Raw genomic sequence first — 21,175 nt, forward strand, 5'->3', positions numbered from 1 at the left:
CTAAATTACCGGCTTGAATGAGATGCATATTCTCTTATTGTATCTGTTAATGGTTATTAACATATAATGTAGCTTCGCTGAGAACTTGATGTAACTAGGTATAAAAATAAATCTTCCGCTTTTCCGGCTAACTGACAATTAGGTTTCTTGATTAATCACCAGTTGAACAACTGATATTGAATAAAACAAATATTTAAGTATCTGATTTCATTTTGAAAATTTTAAGTTTGCCCATAAACATCTTTGACTCTGAACAAACCAATATATTAATTCGCAACTCGAACAGTTGTGGTTTTTTTTCGAATCCGTATTTCAACCTCAAATGAACACAATCAGCTACAAACTCTACGTTAATACTAGGTTTACTAAAGCTGTCCTTCTGAACCTAATACTTAGTAAACCTAGTAACGTAGTGTTTTTGAAAATTTCCAACATTGTTCTAGTTTTTGGATATTCACTTGATACCTCAGTGGCAAAGTTTTCACAAAACTGACATTTGGGGATGAAATTCAATTCAAGTTAGACACTGTTGTACTTCGACACTGTTGAACGCCCCTGCTTTAATCCTGCGCTAAGTGTTTCTAATTAAAGCAATATTAGTTTCAAAAGACGAAATATAAAGTCAGAAAGATCCGAACTAAGAGTCTTAAGCTGTTGATTTGACGAAGCCCAATAGACTTCAGATACTGAGTATGAAAATAAAAATGAAGTGTCTGCTCCACAGAATTCTTTCGATGAGTCTTTTTTTGCAAAGAAAGATTTCAGAACTTCGAGGTATCATGATTGGCACTTAACAAGCCCTAAATGCAACTTTATCATCTTGGTTGTAGCTGCTTCTCAACTTAAAGTGAGCGGAATCCGAGTCTTTTGAAACTAAAGTTGCTTTGATTAGGTCTTGTGATTGATCCAATGTTATCAGCGCAGTCCACTAATCTCTTAGGACTGGTGTTCGAGTTGGAAACAATTTTTTACCGTTGAATTTTTTGTTCTTTTTTTTGGAAAGTTTTTTTCCACTTGCAATATTCATTTTGATCTAGAGCCATAAACATAGTGAATACTCTTGTATATTTCTTGGTGCTTTTTTCTTTTTGATTTTTTTCAGGAGAAAGTCTTCACATTTGTTCACGCTCAAAATTGACTCATGATGTTTTTTAAGTTCAGTTCATTTCCATTGTAAACAGGAAGAATAACTCCACTATCAGGCAGAAAAAGTGTAAAGGTCACAAAAAACGTCCTTGCGTTCAAGGTTTTTGTCCAACTCTGTTAGCCATGTTTATGTAGCCACCTGACAGTTTTAACGTGCAATAGGAAGTTTGGACCGAAAACTCAGAAAAGATATCAGATTATTTTTTGGAAGCTATTAATGAAAAGCCGTTTTGATGTTCGTAGATATTTAGTCAGTTTTCTGCAAATACATAATTTTTCGATTCGAAAAAAGTGACGGAATATTTGCGCTCGGGGGGATATTTTTCTCCAGACCAATTTCGACTTTCTAACTAGCTATTTTTGACCGGATTTTTTTAATCATCAGAAAGGTATCGTTCTGTGCTTTTTAAAAAAAAAGATATTTCACCTGATAATTCAGGGTTTAAAGATATCCAATTAATGTATTTGGGATCTTTTAAAGCGGCGATTTTTCGTGCTAATAACGCGTAAGAGGTGATTTAATCTATCTTAGAAATCGTTGCAAATTGAATTCAAGCTTGCTATGTGGTCTATTTAATACTTTGCTATTTGCCTTTTTATCACCTTGTACTTTACATAACTTGTGGGGAATGATTTCCGAAAATAACAACAAACATTTTTTAAAAAAAAAACCGTTTTCTGAAAGTCTGATCTATTTTATCAAACCGATTACCAGTTCATAGACATTACAGGGTAATCGGAAAATTCAGGGCGCTGCCCTGATACAAGCAGTCTCGTTTTGCTTAGTGCCGTGGAATTTCACTAACGAAAACCTATTTTATCTTGAAAAAATTTCTAAGTCATTGAACGAAAGTTTTGCCGTTTTACCATCGATATAGATTGCGGCTAGATGCATTCATTTCTTGTTTAATTAATGAAATTGAAGTCCGATAAATAATAAGATCTTCAATTAAAAAGGATGCCGGACGTTTTTAGATATCAAGACTGATTTGAGTTAAACAGTGGCATGTTAACCTGCCGAATGAACAATTTGCCGAAATTATCAAAAATCAGTTCGCAGAGTACTCGTCGAGTCGATTCGCTGCATTCTTTTTAGCATTAAGATATTTTTGATAGTAACAAATTGTCTATTGTTGTGCACCGCTGGCTTTTTTGCGGCCTAAGTCTCCCTTTTGCTCACATCAGACGACATGCGACGACATAAGTGGACGAAACTCTAAATTACCGGCTTGAATGAGATGCATATTCTCTTATTGCCTCTGTTAATTGTTATTAACATATAATGTAACTTCGCTGAGAACTTGATGTAACTAGGTATAAAAATAAATCTTCCGCTTTGCCGGCTAACTGACAATTAGGTTTCTTGATTAATCACCAGTTGAACAACTGATATTGAATAAAACAAATATTTAAGTATCCGATTTCATTTTGAAAATTTTAAGTTTGCCCCATAAACATCTTTGAATGACTCTGAACAAACCAATATAATAATTCGCAACTCGAACAGTTGTGGTTTTTCTTCGAATCCGTATTTCAACCTCAAATGAAGTACAATCAGCTACAAACTCTACGTTATTACTAGGTTTACTAAAGCTGTCCTTCTGAACCTAATACTTAGTAAACCTAGTAACGTAGTGTTTTTGAAAATTTCCAACATTGTTCTAGTTTTTGGATATTCACTTGATACCTCAGTGGCAAAGTTTTCACAAAACTGACATTTGGGGATGAAATTCAATTCAAGTTAGACACTGTTGTACTTCGGCACTGTTGAACGCCCCTGCTTTAATCCTGCGCTAAGTCTTTCTAATTAAAGCAATATTAGTTTCAAAAGACGAAATAAAAAGTCAGAAAGATCCGAACTAAGAGTCTTAAGCTGTTGATATGACGCAGCCCAATAGACTCCAGATACTGAGTATGTAAATAAAAATGAGGAGTCTGCTCCACAGAATTCTTTCGATGATTCTTTTTTTTTGCAAAGAAGGCATTCAGAACTTCGAGGTATCATGATTGGCACTTAACAAGCCCTAAATGCAACTTTATCATCTTGGTTGTAGCTGCTTCTCAACTTAAAGTGAGCGGAATCCGAGTCTCTTGAAACTAAAGTTGCTTTGATTAGGTCTTGTGATTGATCCAATGGTATCAGCGCAGTCCACTAATCTCTTAGGACTGGTGTTCGAGTTGGAAACAATTTTTTACCGTTGAATTTTTTGTTCTTTTTTTGGAAAGTTTTTTTTCCACTTGCAATATTCATTTTGATCTAGAGCCATAAAGATAGTGAATACTCTTGTATATTTCTTGATGCTTTTTTCTGGTTGGTTTTTTTCAGGAGAAAGTCTTCACATTTGTTCACGCTCAAAATTGACTCATGATGTTTTTTAAGTTCAGTTCACTTCCATTGTAAACAGGAAGAATAACTCCACTATCAGGCAGAAAAAGTGTAAAGGTCACAAAAAACGTCCTTGCGTTCAAGGTTTTTGTCCAACTCTGTTAGCCATGTTTATGTAGCCACCTGACAGTTTTAACGTGCAATAGGAAGTTTGGACCGAAAACTCAGAAAAGATATCAGATTATTTTTTGGAAGCTATTAATGAAAAGCCGTTTTGATGTTCGTAGATATTTAGTCAGTTTTCTGCAAATACATAATTTTTCGATTCGAAAAAAGTGACGGAATATTTGCGCTCGGGGGGATATTTTTCTCCAGACCAATTTCGACTTTCTAACTAGCTATTTTTGACCGGATTTTTTTAATCATCAGAAAGGTATTGTTCTGTGCTTTTTAAAAAAAAAGATATTTCACCTGATAATTCAGGGTTTAAAGATATCCAATTGATGTATTTGGGATCTTTTAAAGCGGCGATTTTTCGTGCTAATAACGCGTAAGAGGTGATTTAATCTATCTTAGAAATCGTTGCAAACTGAATTCAAGCTTGCTATGTGGTCTATTTAATACTTTGCTATTTGCCTTTTTATCACCTTGTACTTTACATAACTTGTGGGGAATGATTTCCGAAAATAACAACAAACATTTTTAAAAAAAAAAACCGTTTTCTGAAAGTCTGATCTATTTTATCAAACCGATTACCAGTTCATAGACATTACAGGGTAATCGGAAAATTCAGGGCGCTGCCCTGATACAAGCAGTCTCGTTTTGCTTAGTGCCGTGGAATTTCACTAACGAAAACCTATTTTATCTTGAAAAAATTTCTAAGTCATTGAACGAAAGTTTTGCCGTTTTACCATCGATATAGATTGCGGCTAGATGCATTCATTTCTTGTTTAATTAATGAAATTGAAGTCCGATAAATAATAAGATCTTCAATTAAAAAGGATGCCGGACGTTTTTAGATATCAAGACTGATTTGAGTTAAACAGTGGCATGTTAACCTGCCGAATGAACAATTTGCCGAAATTATCAAAAATCAGTTCGCAGAGTACTCGTCGAGTCGATTCGCTGCATTATTTTTAGCACTAAGATATTTTCGATAGTAACAAATTGTCTATTGTTGTGCACCGCTGGCTTTTTTGCGGCCTAAGTCTCCCTTTTGCTCACATCAGACGACATGCGACGACATAAGTGGACGACTCTCTAAATTACCGGCTTGAATGAGATGCATATTCTCTTATTGTATCTGTTAATGGTTATTAACATATAATGTAGCTTCGCTGAGAACTTGATGTAACTAGGTATAAAAATAAATCTTCCGCTTTTCCGGCTAACTGACAATTAGGTTTCTTGATTAATCACCAGTTGAACAACTGATATTGAATAAAACAAATATTTAAGTATCTGATTTCATTTTGAAAATTTTAAGTTTGCCCATAAACATCTTTGAATGACTCTGAACAAACCAATATATTAATACGCAACTCGAACAGTTGTTGTTCTTTTTCGAATCCGTATTTCAACCTCAAATGAAGTACAATCAGCTACAAACTCTACGTTATTACTAGGTTTACTAAAGCTGTCCTTCTGAACCTAATACTTAGTAAACCTAGTAACGTTGTGTTTTTGAAAACTTCCAATAATGTTCTAGTTTTTGGATATTCACTTGATACCTCAGTGGCAAAGTTTTCACAAAACTGACATTTGGGGATGAAATTCAATGCAAAAATAGATTAACATAATGTAAGGTCTGTGCTAATTTTACCTTCGTTAAAATCAAAATGTCTTAATCAATGTACCACTTGACAAGCTGATTATCGATTAAATATCGTTTTGGTTGAAAACCTTACATTTCTTGGTGAGAAAGGCTTTGTTGTGCTAATTCAAAAACTTTTTTTGTTACGTTTTAATCATAATAATCGCATCGAAATCTTGTTGCTTTTTTTGTTCCAGGCTTTGCTGTGGACAGATGGTCGGTACTTTCTGCAGGCGGAGAAGGAACTGGACCCTGACCACTGGCAGCTCATGAAAATGAACACACCCCCATTCCCAGAGATACACAAGTGGCTGGCCGACAACTGCTCCAGGTACTTTGCACTTCAGCCAGACAAATACATTTATAGATAGACCCCAACACTGTAGAAAATCGCACATACTGTCAAAAAGTCTAACCCCTTCATCCCCCGGTTATTATCGACTCCTTGCGAATCGTCGACTCCTTGCGTGTTTTCGAAGTAGATTCATTCGTGTATATTTTCCGTTTTTTACCCATCAATTTGTTTTATACCACGTTTCGCTTTTTTCTTAAAAAAAATTAATGCATAATTCCAGCATGATTTTTAAAATCCGCATGATGTATCATCATCCAAATACTTTTAGTTTCAAAAATGTGAGCTTTTGTTTTGAACTTAAGTTTGGTTCAAAATTAAAACTTGAACACGGCTCATGTATCAATTGTTGCTGTTCTAGGGGATCCTATGTGGGGATTGATCCGACTCTGATCTCGGAGAACACGTGGCAGAAGTGGGGAAAGGAGCTCGCGACTCGGGAGTCCAAATTGGTGCCTGTTTCGCAGAATTTAGGTAGGTAGCATTTCAAGTATTCACAGTCTATTGAAATAGCTATTTTGACGATTGTTTAAATCAACTGAGGAACTGAATAGCTCATTAACAATCTCAGTCTCATTTTTGTCTAGAAAAAAGTTCAAAGTATCAGCTAGACTTTGCTAACTTGGTTGGTGAAAAAAAAACTATTTTCTCTTCTACGCGAACATTTATTTCAACACTTTTCTCAAACAGGGATTGGTGCAGCGCTTTTCCCGCAAAAAAAGAAATTTTACTTTTTTGATGATGTCATGACCTTGAGGTACTTTCCATAGACGCTTTTACAAGCAGTAAGTATAAAAGTAAGGCCTTCATGCCTGACCGACTTGGGCTTCAGTGGCTTCAAATTTAAATTCTAGACGCGATAAAAAAAGGCTGAGTCGCAAAAAAAAAATTAAAATATGTGTTTAGTTGACATGGTTTGGGCAGAGGCAGCTGAAGAGAGGCTAGCTTATGAAGAGAAAGAGGTAAGCGCCATCTTGTGTTACATTGATTGTGTAAGTTGGATGTCAACCGAGTTAAGAGGGATTGTGTGGTGCTATTTCATCGTGATAAAAGTAATGCGATGAGTTTCGATATTTTCGCCCAAAGTTCATTTCTAAGACCTTAAAGCCATATTACCTTAAAGAAAGCAAGAATAGGCGGTTACTGTGCAAGTAGCCCAGAATGTTCCGACCACAGTCTTATAAAATACAAAAATGTTTTTTTTTTCTTCAAATTTGTGTCGTTTTTTTCTGCATGTTATGATGAAAAGATCTGAACAAAATAATAGATTTTAGGCATGTTTGAGAGCCATAGTAAAATAGGTCAATTGGAAAACAGTATTTGCAGAAAAGGACTGGAAAAACAAAAAAAAATTGAAAAAAAGTACACATTTTATTTTCAAATATTTTTTGCAAAAATTTTTTTAAGGTTCATGTTTTTGATTCCCAAAATTGCGCTAAAAAACTTCAAAAACTATATATTCTTGAGTAAAACTAAGTTTTCATGCCATAAATTGAGCTTAAATAAGCTATTGTAAGCCTACACGGCTCATTAGCTGGAAAGTAGACCTAACTAATTAGCTCGAGTTTAGACCAAAAATTTCAAACCGGTTTTTCTCGACACTGTGAAAATTTTTGGAAACTATTAATGTCGTTCGAATCACTACTAAAAAGGTTTCAATATGGTATATCACTCAACTCTGTCCGATGATTATTTGTGGTAGCTGATTTTGCGTGGAAAACAAAAAGAAAAAACTAAAGTTTACCTACCCTAATACAAAGTTCTTCCCCATTTTCAATGGTCGGAACAATAACCACTTTCCGCTTTACATTTTATAATCAAGTTGCTGTTATTAAACCATGTTTTTGAAAAGTAATTCTATCCTGGAAGTTTTGGATGCGAAGTATTGTGTGAGAATAAGAATTGAAAAGAAAACCAATGCAGCACCGCTGGTGAACCTTTATTAAGAGACGAGAAGAGCCTTTATTGTTCGGGCTCCAATGTACTTAGTCGCGGTTTGACTTGACTTCTTTTAAAGTTCACTTCATTTCCTTTATTAAGTGGAAGGCAAAATTCAGCTATCGAACAGAAATTTATTTTAAAAAAATTTATCAAGTTTAAATTTAATTTAAATTATGTTTTCTCAAATTGGGTTAATAATATCAAAAAAGTGTCAATCATAATTTGTTCGAGAAACTCAATTCTATTCTTCTTTTTCTAACCGACTATTCTTTTTTTCTAACCTAAGTCGCAAATATTGGTGCCTCTTTTGGGACACCTTGAGGGTTTTTTGATAGCATGTGCTTTGTTATTCGAATAGTAATAAGTTAACACAGTGAACCAATCAAATGAATAGAAAAAAGCTGTAAAGTTTATAAAGTGAAGACTGTTGATTGTTTTGTGAAGCTGTTCGTGTACCCCCTGCAGTATGCGGGTGAGAAGTGGGAGGGGAAAGTGGACAGAGTGAAGGCTCAGATGGAAGAAGAGAAGTGTGAACTACTCGTAGTGTCCGAGTTGGACGAGATAGCCTGGCTCTTTAATCTCAGGCAAGTTTCATAAATTCCTTGTCTTGACGATTCACTCATTTTTTCTTCAACAGTGCGGAGAGAATTATTAAGCACGTGGGAAAGTAGAAAATAAATTACCGGTGAGTGAAATGTCACGAAACGATGCTATAGACTCAGTAGTTGTTTGTTCCAACCACCGCAAATGTTAAGACTTTTTTTACTTGCAAAAAGAAAAGTCTCAACATCTTCGGTGGCTGGATTAAACTTGTTTTCTAGGCAAGAAGATACTTGAATTGAAAATGTCTAGGAACGCTTAGAATTACAAACAGCCTACTATATATTGACCTCTGCGACAAGCAGGGTATTGCATATGGGTACTGGACTTTTGGTTTCCCCGTCAATGACTTTTTTTTCACAAAATGGAATTCGAATGGATGAAATGGTAATAAGCATATTGTATAATTCTGACTATGTTATATAAACTGCTAAGAGGGTAATAACATGGTTAATGCATTGAATATTGTATACGTGTCTTGGGTAAAGTATATTTTTTATGTGCTGAAATTTTTAGTCATTGTAGGTCGGTCGGCTTTAATTCTGTTGGCTAATTTTCCTTATTTATTTTTTCTAAAACCAGCGTAGCGTACGTAGTGTGATAATACGCTTCAACATTATTTCCAACCTAAGTTGCAACTAAAAGTGCTACTTTTGGTGGCACTTTGAATCGGTGGACTACAATAACATTATAATTCCAAGTGCTCTGCCGTTTGATTAGTAATGTTGTTGTTGTTGTTGTTGTTAGCCCACGCGGGTCGGGTTGGGCTCTTCTGTCTCCAGGTCAAGGAACTTAGCAACCTCTACCGGCCGAAGCCACAGGTCTGCTGGGGTGAGTGGGGAGGGGTTTTGGGAGCAGTTGAAAAGGTGACATGTTGTGTGGGGGGCAAGGGAACAGGTTGGGCAAAGGTGGGAGATGGAGCTGTCGAGGCGGGATAGGTAAGTGTTAAGGAGCCGGCTGTAGCCAGACCGGAGTTGGGAGAGCTTACAGCGCGTGGGACGTGGGAGAGATTTTTCAGAGGGGTCAATCTTTGGGGGAGGGATACAAATAACTTTAGACGGAGGGGTTTCGGCTAGGAACTTGGTTACAAGGGAGGTATGGTTGTCTTTTAAAATTGGTTTGTAGTAGTTAAAAATAAAAGTGGAGACTTCGTCTCGGTCGTCCAGAACTAGAGGGTGGTTTGCGTAGACTGAAAAGTCGGTTAAAATTTTCTGGGTGTCTTCTTTGAAGCAGCTTATAATTGAGGGGCGAAGTAGACGGGGAGGAGGGGGATGTGAATGTATAAAATTAATGGGATGGTGGGAACGATAGGTAGAGATAAAAAATTGAGATGACAGAAGGGTATGGTGGTCTTTGACCGTTAGGATTTCAGATTCACTGTGCAGGTGGGCAGTTGAACTCATTAGATTTGATCCAGTAACAACGCGAAGGGATTGGTTTTGGGCAACCTGCAGGCAATTTATGGAGGTGTTACTTGATGCGTGGGACCATGCGGGGGCTGCATAGTCAAGTATGGGGCGAATTAAAGCTTTAAAAGTTAGGAGGAGGGTTTCTTTGGAGTGACCCCAGGTTGATCCTGCTAATGCCTTCAGGATTCCGATCCTGCGTCTGGCCTTTTCAGCGGATTGTTTGCAGTGAGTGGCAAAACAAAGTGTTGGATCAAATGTCACCCCTAAGATTGTTGGATTTTTGTTTAGGGGTAGCGCCTCGTTATTTAAAAGAACACTAGGTGTTTTATTAAATTCTTTGTTATAAGAGGAGAAAAGTGTAACTGATCCTTTAGAGGACGCGAAACTTAGTTTGCGTGAGGTGAAAAAATCGTAGAGCCTTTTTAGGTAGCTATTGAGGGAGTTTGAGGCGATATCAATATTGGAACTGCTTGCGAAGGGGTGGAAATCGTCTGCATACGAAACAAGGTTTACATTATCGGGAGGTGGCGGTGCATCATGGACATAAAAATTGAAGAGTGTGGGTGATAAAACAGAACCTTGGGGTACGCCACAGTGGATTATTCGATGGGGGGATGTGTGTTCACGGAATGAGGTGGCAGCCTGTCGACCATTAAGGTAATTACTTAGCCAGCGGACTAGACTTCTTGGGAGGGGAGTGTCATGAACGAGTTCCACAAGTGAGCGATGACACACCATGTCGAAAGCCTTAGATAAGTCAAGTGTGGCCAGTACCGTACGTTTAGGGGGGCGATTTTGGTTAAAACCGTCTGAAATGTAAAATTCGAGAGTGGAGAGAGCTGTGGTGGTGGAGTGAAAAGGGCGGAAGCCGTGTTGGTGTTTGGCGTTGGGGAGATGTTTGGTAAAGATGGGGTGAACGAGCCTCTCCAGAATTTTAACTGCTGGGCAGAGTAAGGATATAGGTCTGTAAGATGTTGATTGTTTAAGATCCTTATTGGGCTTTGGAAGCGGTGCAATTTTTGAATTTTTCCAAATTTGGGGGATAATGTTTTCGGACAAAGAGATATTAAAAAGGTATGTTAAGTATTGAGTAGCAAGTGGGCCGAGATGTTTAAGATGGATATTACAGAGGCCGTCGGGACCTAGCGCTCGCGATGGTTTGCTGTCTGCAATGGCTTGTTTAGTATTTTCAGGGGTAAAAATTGGGCTGTCTGACAGTGGTAGTTTGGCAATTTTTCTTCTCGTTATACGAAGGAGTTTGTCAGAGGCGTGGGGTCTGGCATTGGTGAATTGTTTGTTAAAAGAGCTGGTAATATCACGAGGTGAGTGTATGGGTTTAGAACCAAAAGTAATGGGGTGTCTTCCTGCCACGGGCTTAGATCCATTTAAGGAGCGTACCACTTTCCAGAACTTTCTGGCACCAGTGCGGTAGTCGCAAGTCCGGAGGAATTCTCGCCATTTATTTTCTTTGTCCTTTGCTGTCTGTTTCATGAGTCTACAGTTCAGTTGGGATATGACTTCTGGGGGGAGATTTTGTTTTCGGCTTAAATCTCTTTCGGCGGCTAGGGCAGTGGACTCGGGGGAAAGAGAGGGAGTGAAGTGGCGAATACGGCCAGCGGGGATGTGGTGGCGTGCTGCCCTGAGCACCAGGTCCCTCAAGAATTTCTCTCCAGCGGCAACTCCGGAAGGTGGAACCGCTGAAAAGAAACCCTCCTCAATTTCCTCTGTGAATTTGATCCAATCTGCTTTTAAAAAATTTACAAAAGTCCTTTTAGGCGAAAAATTTATAAAATCATCCAAGGGTAGTTCTAGAAGAATGGGTAGGTGATCTGATCCTAGAGATTTAATTGGGGTCCATGATGTGGAGAGTAAGAGCGATTGGGATGCGAGGGAAATATCTGGTGACGAGAGTTGGTTTTCTGAGTTAAAAGGGACTCTGGTTTGTGTGTCATCATTTAATGGAGCAAAGGTGGATTCGGTTATTTCATTGCTAAGTACAGAGCCGCGTTGATCTTCCTCGATGTTGGAGTTCCATAGTTGTGAATGTGCGTTGGCATCTCCGAGTACTAAGGCGTCCCCAGGTTCAAGTAGTTCGGCAAGGGACGCAGAGTAACCAGGGGGACAGCTCGAGCGAGGGGGGATGTAGAAATTATAAATACGAAGCTTGGATGAACTGGCTACCACTGATATGCCCATAGCCTCTAGTGTTCCATCGTTGTTAATATTTATTTCTTCGTATTGTATCGACTCATGTATGGCTATGAGAAGACCGCCCCCTTCTTTTTCTCGATCTTTTCTAATTAAAGTGTAGTGTGAGCCAAGTGAGGGGTTTCGAGATTTCTTTCTTAATTTAGTTTCTTGGAAGACAGCAATATGAATTTGATTTTGAGATAAGAAAGCAGCAATTTCGGGTGCTTTTCCGGAGATACCGTTGCAATTAAATTGAAGGATTTTTAAAAGGCCTTTGGCAGGGTGTGGTGAACTATTTACATTATTAACAGCAGTATGATTAAAATGGTTGTTTGAACTTGAGTTATTTACACTATTTACACGATTACGATTTGCGCGATTTTGGGAGGAGGAATTATTATTCGAGGAGGTGGGAAGGGTGGGAGGGGGAGGGGGTTAGGGAGGTGGGGTTGGGGGGCGGTTAGGGAAGTTGAACAAGTTTGGGAGTTGGGGGTGGTCAAGTTAGAGGACCTGGTGCCTGGGGGAGGTAAAATGTAGGTAGAGGTACAGGTAGGGCAATAGTAGTCAAGGTGGTGTTGGTTAAGGTGGGTAAGACCACTACATTTAAGGTGAATGTAACCACAGATGTGGCACCAGACGCTGGGCTGGGTGCGTTTGATGCGGAAAGAGCAAGGGGAGCAAAAGTAAGGCCCTGGACCAGGGTTTGGATTAATGCCGGAGCGGAGTAGTAGTATAAGGATGAGCAGACGGAGCAGCCTGGCCGGCTTCAGACGCTCCGTAACCGAAAACCCGGAGACTTCGGAGCTTCTCCCGACCCAATGGGAGGGGGGGCTTGACGCCATTTGCATCTTGGTGGGGCCCAAGATGTCGGATCCACCACTGGAAGGCGGCGTCGTCTGGATCCTTTGATTAGTAATAAGCTAGCACAGTTGATGCTTGTTTGATTGAACAATTAAAGCAAAAAGAACTATTTGTTTCATACAACAGTATAAAAATCGAAATCCCATTTAAAAATTTTTCCAGTTGTGTGGTTGCCTTTAGATTTTTTCATTCTCAATTATTACATGCAATTTTGGACTGTTTTGGGCCTTTTAATTCCTCTCGAATCTTAGTCGCTTTCTTGCTCTTGTTTTCATATGAGTTAAAGTTCTCTCTGGAAAATTCGTTGTTATCATATGAATTAAAATTGTACGTACGCAAAATTTTCTAAGAAAACGTTAATAATTCTCGCAAGACTCTTTTGGATAAGAATAAAAAATACATAAAATGTCTCTAGCTTGGTAAATTTTTGGCTTTTCTTATTTTCCAAAATATTGTTTCCAGATTTTGAATCGCTTTAAGTTTTATGAAAAGTTAACGTTTTTTGAATGATACATTTGTTCTTCAATTGAATTGTCTTCTTCCCAGCTAACTTGTGTTAGCTCTTCTAAAACCAACTGAAATTGTTAGGCTTTCTTAAGTTTTTTCTTTTCAGAAGCTAGTGATTTTAAAAGTATTAATTTTCTCTTTGATTTACAAATAGTTTTATCGCTTGTTTTCTGAGCGACTGGGCCCGCTGCAGGCATGGTTTGAAAACCATTTGGAGTTGAACTGAAGTTTTAGTTTTTTTGCATCGCAATTGGTGCGAATGTCTGCTCGACCTCTGTGTTTGAAATGCATCGGCACCAATTATTTTGTTTGTTTGATAAAATATTCATATAAGTTGTTGATGCAATTGATTTTTGAATTCTCCGAGAGATATGCCAAATGCTAGCGATTCGTTTTTCGGTAACCTTTGTGACTTCATTTTTTATACGTTTTGCAAGATATTACGAGCCTGATTTTAGGTATTAGATCATGTAGTTTTTAATGCAGCCTCTTGCCGCTGAATCTTTGCTTTTTTGTTGCTCGATCGACTGTGGGCATTACCTCTAGAGTTCTCATGTTTCTGTGCTTCCAAAGTGTCCATAGATGGGTCTTTGGTTTTACTGAAACAATAGAAAGTTTTCAGAAATCCATTTTCGTTATCATTAGTTATGCTTGCAGAAGTTTGCTTTTGAGCAGTAAATCACACGCTTTATCAAATTTTTTATGTTGAAAACAGACTTTGATTTCCCAGTTTATTTGCCTCTTTAATTAATTAAGTTTTGAAATTTGTAGATTTTCAAAAAAAAAAATGCGCTATATGTTTTATGAGACTAAAAGTTTGAGGAAACTAATCGGAGCATTCTAGCAAACTACGTTCCGCCAAGAGATAGTGAAGATGCTCGAGCCATATTTCATAGAAGTTTGTTAACATGTACAGAAAAACTTTCTTTTTTTAGTTAACGAGCCCGAAGGCCTAAGTCGGAGGTTAATTACTTAGGTTTACATGAGCGTATATATTCAGCTCCCTTTAAGCTATGACTTACTTGCAACAACTCACCTTACAATTTGCAGCGCACGTGCGATTTGAACCAGCCATCATATGATTGCTTGGCACTATCAATACGGGAGTGCCACAATACTTGCTCAAGAAAATCCTAAAACGTCTTTGAAACTTTAACTTCGTGAATCTAATGAAAAACCGAGTACCTACATTTTTCACAATTACATAAAAGAAATTCTGTTTTTTTCCGAGTTGAAAGTGTGGCGATTATTTTTCTTCCATTTGGCGATTTCATCAATCATTTTCCAGGTTTGCCGCAGTTCGCAAGATCAGAAAAAAAAGAAGAAAAGTGCTCAAATGTTGTTTTTAACTGTTGCTCGAGCTGATATGCGAAATTTTCGAAAAGTAAGGTTAAAATTAGGTAACGCTCCTTTTAATCATTTTTGAGTCAGTTTGAAAATTGCGGCTTGGCTTCGCTGGAAAGCAAAAATTCAAGCTATCACAGGCAGATCGAAAGTTTATTTCCAGGAGGTTTGAATCTGAGGTTGATCTTTTGACCTTCACGGAAACAACAATTATTTCGCCGTTTTTCATCTTGGTTTGTAAGCTTCGTTTCAAATGTTGGAAAGAGTTTTGTTGTTGTTTCAGGGGATCAGATATTGAGTTCAATCCAGTCTTTTTTGCCTACGCTATCATATCAGCCAATCAGAATCCACTTCTCTTTGTCAATCAATCAAAACTCACCTCAGAGGTCAAACAACACCTTGAAGGCGTAGTTTTAAAACCATATGAGGAAGTATTTACAGTACTGGATGAGATGGTCCAGAAATGCGTGGAGCAGAAATTGAAGGTCTGGATGGGTCCGCAAGTGAGTCATGCGCTGGCATCCACAGTGACTGGAAAAGACGAAAAACTTCTGCTGGTGAAGAACACGCCGACCAAAATGCTTAAGGTTAGTCTAGTTCGTTCAATTTGACTGTGGTGATGGCTCTACGCTTAATTTTTCTCCAAAAATACTATTAAGGCTCTATGTTCCCAATGTGACCTTATGCTGAACTCTGTTTTTCTGCATAGTGGGCAAAATTTTGAAAAAGTTTGTTACAGTGCACTTTTCGATTATTAAAAATTAATTTTTTAGCGCGCGCTCCTCAGTCAAAATTAGTACATATTGGCGCTAAAATTCCTTTTTTGAAAGTAACTTTTCCTTAATTGAAAAATCGACCATAGAGGGATTTGAACCCCCAATGTGCTGATTCCAAGAAAGACGCCTTCTCCGTTAGGTCATGCGGTCGTTGGAATGTGTAAGCTTCAAGTGTTGTGGTTGCTAGTGTTTTTTTGTTAAATTGGCCTGAAATTTGTGCAAAGTTAGGTTGCTAATCAGTTAATTGCTATCAAGTATGATATTTCCATCTGCTGTGACTTGTCTGAAAAAATCTTCTCAAGAATGCGAAATCTCGACCACAGTGGGATTCGAACCCCTATAATTGCATTCGAAGTTAGATGCTTTATCGAATAGGCAATGCGACCGTTGGAAGGTTGTCGTCGATACGCGTAAATCTTAAGTGCTCTGTTCGCTTCTGTTCTGTTGTTTAATTGAGCTAAAGTTTGGTACAATTAGTTTGCAGAGCAGTTCCTTGCTATCAAGTTTGATGTGTAGATGCTGTGAATTCTCTGAAAATACCTTCTCAAGAAATGAAAAATCAACCGCAGAGAAATACGAACGCACTATCGTCTGATTTGAAGTCCGCGCGTTATCCATTGGGCCATGTGGCAATTGAAAGACAGTCAAAACGTTTTGATATGAATTGTGCTGGTTATAGCAATTCCTTGCTATCAAGTTTGAATTTTTTGTTTACTGGGAATAGCCTGAAAATAGGATGTATCCAAATTTCTCTGGATGTTAGTGTTGTGTTACTTAGATGAGCTTAAGTTTCGAAAAATCAGCTTGTATGGCAGTTCTGTGCTATTACATATGTATTTTTTCTGCCGTGAAAAGTCTAAAAATACATTCTCATTAACTGAACAGTCGACGACAGAGGGACACATATTAACGTTTCCTGACTCAAATTGAGATACGTAATCCGTTGAAGGGTTGTCAAAACTTGTACATATAGCATGTTCGTGAGCCAGTGTATTGTTGTTTGGATGAGATAAATTTTGTGAAAATTTAAGTTGTCATAGCAGTTCCTTGCTGTGGTCGACTTTTCAGAGGGATTCGAACCCCCAATCTTCTGATGCGAAGTCAGACGCCTTATCCGTTAGGCCATGCGGCCTTTGAAAGGTTTTCGAAATGGGTAGATTTAAACTGCTCTGGCTTCCGTTGTTTTACTGCTAAGATGAAAAAATTTTTGGGAAAATTTAATTGGCGCAGAAGTTTTTTGCTGTCAATCATGATGTTTTTATCTGGTGTGCATTAATCGGAAATTACCTCCTCAAAAAATAAAATTCGACCACAGAGGGATTCGAACCTCCAATTTTCTGATTCGAAGTCAGACGCCTTATCCGTTAGGCCTTGCGGATGTTGGTATCTGTCGAATTGTTTAGATTTGAACTGCTCAAGATGCCGTTGTTTTCCTGCTTAGATGAGCAAATTTTTCTGAAACGTTAGCTAGCGGAGAAGTTCCTTGCTGTGAATCATTATCTTTTTATCTGATGTGCATTATCTGAAAATACCTTCTCAAAAAATGAAAAGTCGTCCACAGAGGGATTCGAACCTCCAATCATCTGATTTGAAGTCAGACGCCTTATCCGTTAGGCCATGCGGCCTTTGAAAGGTTTTCGAAATGGGTAGATTTAAACTGCTCTGGCTTCCGTTGATTTACTGCTGAGATGAGCAAATTTTTGGGAAAATTTAATTGGCGCAGAAGTTTTTTGCTGTCAATCATGATGTTTTTATCTGGTGTGCATTAATCAGAAATTACCTCCTCAAAAAATAAAATTCGACCACAGAGGGATTCGAACCTCCAATTTTCTGATTCGAAATCAGACGCCTTATCCGTTAGGCCATGCGGCCTTTGAAAAGTTTTCGAAATGGGTAGATTTAAACTGCTCTGGCTTCCGTTGTTTTACTGCTTGGATGAGCAAATTTTTCTGAAACATTAGCTAGCGGAGAAGTTCCTTGCTGTCAATCATTATGTTTTATCTGCTGTGCGTTATCTGAATTTATCTTCTCAAAAAATGAAAAGTCGACCACAGAGGGATTCGAACCCCCAATCTTCTGATTCGACGTCAGACGCCTTATCCGTTAGGCCTTGCGGATGTTGGAATCTATCGAGTTGTGTAGATTTGAAACGCTCAAGATGCCGTTGTTTTCCTGCTTAGATGAGCAAATTTTTCTGAAACGTTAGCTAGCGGAGAAGTTCCTTGCTGTGAATCATTATCATTTTATCTGATGTGCATTATCTGAAAATACCTTCTCAAAAAATGAAAAGTCGTCCACAGAGGGATTCGAACCTCCAATCATCTGATTTGAAGTCAGACGCCTTATCCGTTAGGCCATGCGGCCTTTGAAAGGTTTTCGAAATGGGTAGATTTAAACTGCTCTGGCTTCCGTTGTTTTACTGCTGAGATGAACAAATTTTTGGGAAAATTTAATTGGCGCAGAAGTTTTTTGCTGTCAATCATGATGTTTTTATCTGGTGTGCATTAATCGGAAATTACCTCCTCAAAAAATAAAATTCGACCACAGAGGGATTCGAACCTCCAATTTTTTGATTCGAAGTCAGACGCCTTATCCGTTAGGCCATGCGGCCTTTGAAAAGTTTTCGAAATGGGTATATTTAAACTGCTCTGGCTTCCGTTGTTTTACTGCTTGGATGAGCAAATTTTTCTGAAACATTAGCTAGCGGAGAAGTTCCTTGCTGTCAATCATTATGTTTTATCTGCTGTGCGTTATCTGAATTTATCTTCTCAAAAATGAAAAGTCGACCACAGAGGGATTCGAACCCCCAATCTTCTGATTCGAAGTCAGACGCCTTATCCGTTAGGCCTTGCGGATGTTGGAATCTATCGAGTTGTGTAGATTTGAAACGCTCAAAATGCCGTTGTTTTCCTGCTTAGATGAGCAAATTTTTCTGACACATTAGCTAGCGGAGAAGTTCCTTGCTGTCAATCATTATCTTTTTATCTGCTGTGCATTATCTGAAAATACCTTCTCAAAAAATGAAAAGTTGTCCACAGAGGGATTCGAACCTCCAATCAGCTGATTTGAAGTCATACGCCTTATCCGTTTGGCCATGCTGCCATTGCAAGATTTTCGAAATGGGTAGATTTAAAATAATCTGGCTGCCGTTGTTTTACTGCTTGCATGAGCAAATTTTCTGAAACATTAGCTAGCTGAGAAGTTCCTTGCTGTCAATCATTATGTTTTATCTGCTGTGCGTTATCTGAATTTACCTTCTTAAAAAATGAAAAGTCGACCACAGAGGGATTCGAACCCCCAATCTTCTGATTCGAAGTCAGACGCCTTCTCCGTTAGGCCTTGCGGATGTTGGAATCTGTCGAGTTGTGTAGATTTGAAACGCTCAAGATGCCGTTGTTTTACTGCTTGCACGAGCAAATTTTCTGAAACATTAGCTAGCGGAGAAGTTCCTTGCTGTCAATCATTATGTTTTATCTGCTGTGCGTTATCTGAATTTACCTTCTCAAAAAATGAAAAGTCGACCACAGAGGGATTCGAACCCCCAATCTTCTGATTCTAAGTCAGAAGCCTTATCCGTTAGGACATGTGGCCGTTAGAAGGTTTCCGAAGTGGGTAGATTTAAAATGCTCTGGATGCCGTTGTTTTACTGCTAAGATGAGCAAATTTTTGGGAAAATTTAGTTAGCGCAGAAGTATTTTGCTGTCAATCGTGATGTTTTTATGTGGTGTGCATAATCGGAAATTACCCTCTCAAAAAATGAAAATTCGACCACAGAGGGATTCGAAGTCAGACGCCTTATCCGTTAGACCATGCGGCCGTTGGAAGGTTTTCGAAATGGGTAGATTTAAAATGCTCTGGATGCCGTTGTTTTTCTGCTAAGATGAGCAAATTTTTGGGAAAATTTAATTGGCGCAGAAGTTTTTTTGCTTGTCAATCATGATGTTTTTATCTGGTGTGCATAATCGAAAATTACCTCCGCAAAAAATAAAATTCGACCACAGAGGGATTCGAACCCCCAATCTTCTGATTTGAAGTCCGCGCGTTATCCATTGGGCCATGTGGCAATTGAAAGACAGTCAAAACGTTTTGATATGAATTGTGCTGGTTATAGCAATTCTTTGCTATCAAGTGTGAATTTTTTGTTTACTGGGAATAGCCTGAAAATAGGATGTATCCAAATTTCTCTGGATGTTAGTGTTGTGTTACTTAGATGAGCTTAAGTTTCGAAAAATCAGCTTGTATGGCAGTTCTGTGCTATTACATATGTATTTTTTCTGCCGTGAAAAGTCTAAAAATACATTCTCATTAACTGAACAGTCGACGACAGAGGGACACATATTAACGTTTCCTGACTCAAATTGAGATACGTAATCCGTAAAATCAAGCGACCGTTGAAGGGTTGTCAAAACTTGTACATATAGCATGTTCGTGAGCCAGTGTATTGTTGTTTGGATGAGATAAATTTTGTGAAAATTTAAGTTGTCAAAGCAGTTCCTTGCTGTGGTCGACTTTTCAGAGGGATTCGAACCCCCAATCTTCTGATGCGAAGTCAGACGCCTTATCCGTTAGGCCATGCGGCCTTTGAAAGGTTCTCGAAATGGGTAGATTTAAACTGCTCTGGCTTCCGTTGTTTTACTGCTAAGATGAGCAAATTTTTGGGAAAATTTAATTGGCGCAGAAGTTTTTTGCTGTCAATCATGATGTTTTTATCTGGTGTGCATTAATCGGAAATTACCTCCTCAAAAAATAAAATTCGACCACAGGGATTCGAACCTCCAATTTTCTGATTCGAAGTCAGATGCCTTATCCGTTAGGCCATGCGGCCTTTGAAAAGTTTTCGAAATGGGTAGATTTAAACTGCTCTGGCTTCCGTTGTTTTACTGCTTGGATGAGCAAATTTTTCTGAAACATTAGCTAGCGGAGAAGTTCCTTGCTGTCAATCATTATGTTTTATCTGCTGTGCGTTATCTGAATTTACCTTCTTAAAAAATGAAAAATCGACCACAGAGGGATTCGAACCCCCAATCTTCTGATTCGAAGTCAGACGCCTTCTCCGTTAGGCCTTGCGGATGTTGGAATCTGTCGAGTTGTGCAGATTTGAAACGCTCAAGATGCCGTTGTTTTACTGCTTGCATGAGCAAATTTTCTGAAACATTAGCTAGCGGAGAAGTTCCTTGCTGTCAATCATTATGTTTTATCTGCTGTGCGTTATCTGAATTTACCTTCTCAAAAAATGAAAAGTCGACCACAGAGGGATTCGAACCCCCAATCTTCTGATTCTAAGTCAGAAGCCTTATCCGTTAGGACATGTGGCCGTTAGAAGGTTTCCGAAGTGGGTAGATTTAAAATGCTCTGGATGCCGTTGTTTTACTGCTAAGATGAGCAAATTTTTGGGAAAATTTAGTTAGCGCAGAAGTATTTTGCTGTCAATCGTGATGTTTTTATCTGGTGTGCATAATCGGAAATTACCTTCTCAAAAAATGAAAATTCGACCACAGAGGGATTCGAACCTGCAATCTTCTGATTGGAAGTCAGACGCCTTATCCGTTAGACCATGCGGCCGTTGGAAGGTTTTCGAAATGGGTAGATTTAAAATGCTCTGGATGCCGTTGTTTTTCTGCTTGGATGAGAAAATTTTTCTGAAACATTAGCTAGCGGAGAAGTTCCTTGTGTCAATCATTATGTTTTATCTGCTGTGCGTTATTTGAATTTATCTTCTCAAAAAATGAAAAGTCGACCACAGAGGGATTCGAACCCCCTATCTTCTGATTCGAAGTGAGACGCCTTATCCGTTAGGCCTTGCGGATGTTGGAATCTGTCGAATTGTGTAGATTTGAAACGCTCAAGATGCCGTTGTTTTCCTGCTTAGATGAGCAATTTTTTCTGAAACATTAGCTAGCGGAGAAGTTC

The 21,175-nt window shown here is 38.4% G+C and overlaps 1 protein-coding gene and 2 non-coding genes across 5 annotated transcripts in view; 1 reads left to right on the forward strand and 2 right to left on the reverse strand.

Annotated features, from left to right (window-relative positions):
* The window catches only part of LOC134846984 (xaa-Pro aminopeptidase ApepP-like), a 172,784-nt gene that overhangs the window by 14,149 nt on the left and 137,460 nt on the right, over positions 1 to 21,175 (forward strand). For all 3 annotated transcript variants that reach the window (XM_063864454.1, XM_063864456.1, XM_063864455.1), the window contains exons 3-7: positions 5,483 to 5,616; positions 5,999 to 6,111; positions 6,544 to 6,599; positions 8,023 to 8,162; positions 14,773 to 15,076. In XM_063864454.1, the coding sequence (XP_063720524.1) occupies positions 5,483 to 5,616; positions 5,999 to 6,111; positions 6,544 to 6,599; positions 8,023 to 8,162; positions 14,773 to 15,076 (747 nt within the window). The remainder of the gene's footprint in view (positions 1 to 5,482; positions 5,617 to 5,998; positions 6,112 to 6,543; positions 6,600 to 8,022; positions 8,163 to 14,772; positions 15,077 to 21,175) is intronic.
* On the reverse strand, positions 18,784 to 18,856 carry Trnal-uag (transfer RNA leucine (anticodon UAG)). Its single transcript has one exon. It is a non-coding gene; the product is annotated as a tRNA-Leu (tRNA).
* On the reverse strand, positions 20,508 to 20,580 carry Trnal-uag (transfer RNA leucine (anticodon UAG)). The gene has a single exon. It is a non-coding gene; the product is annotated as a tRNA-Leu (tRNA).

This window comes from Symsagittifera roscoffensis, chromosome 5 (genome assembly GCF_963678635.1).
Source record: "Symsagittifera roscoffensis chromosome 5, txSymRosc1.1, whole genome shotgun sequence".
Classification (NCBI taxonomy): domain Eukaryota; kingdom Metazoa; phylum Xenacoelomorpha; order Acoela; family Convolutidae; genus Symsagittifera; species Symsagittifera roscoffensis.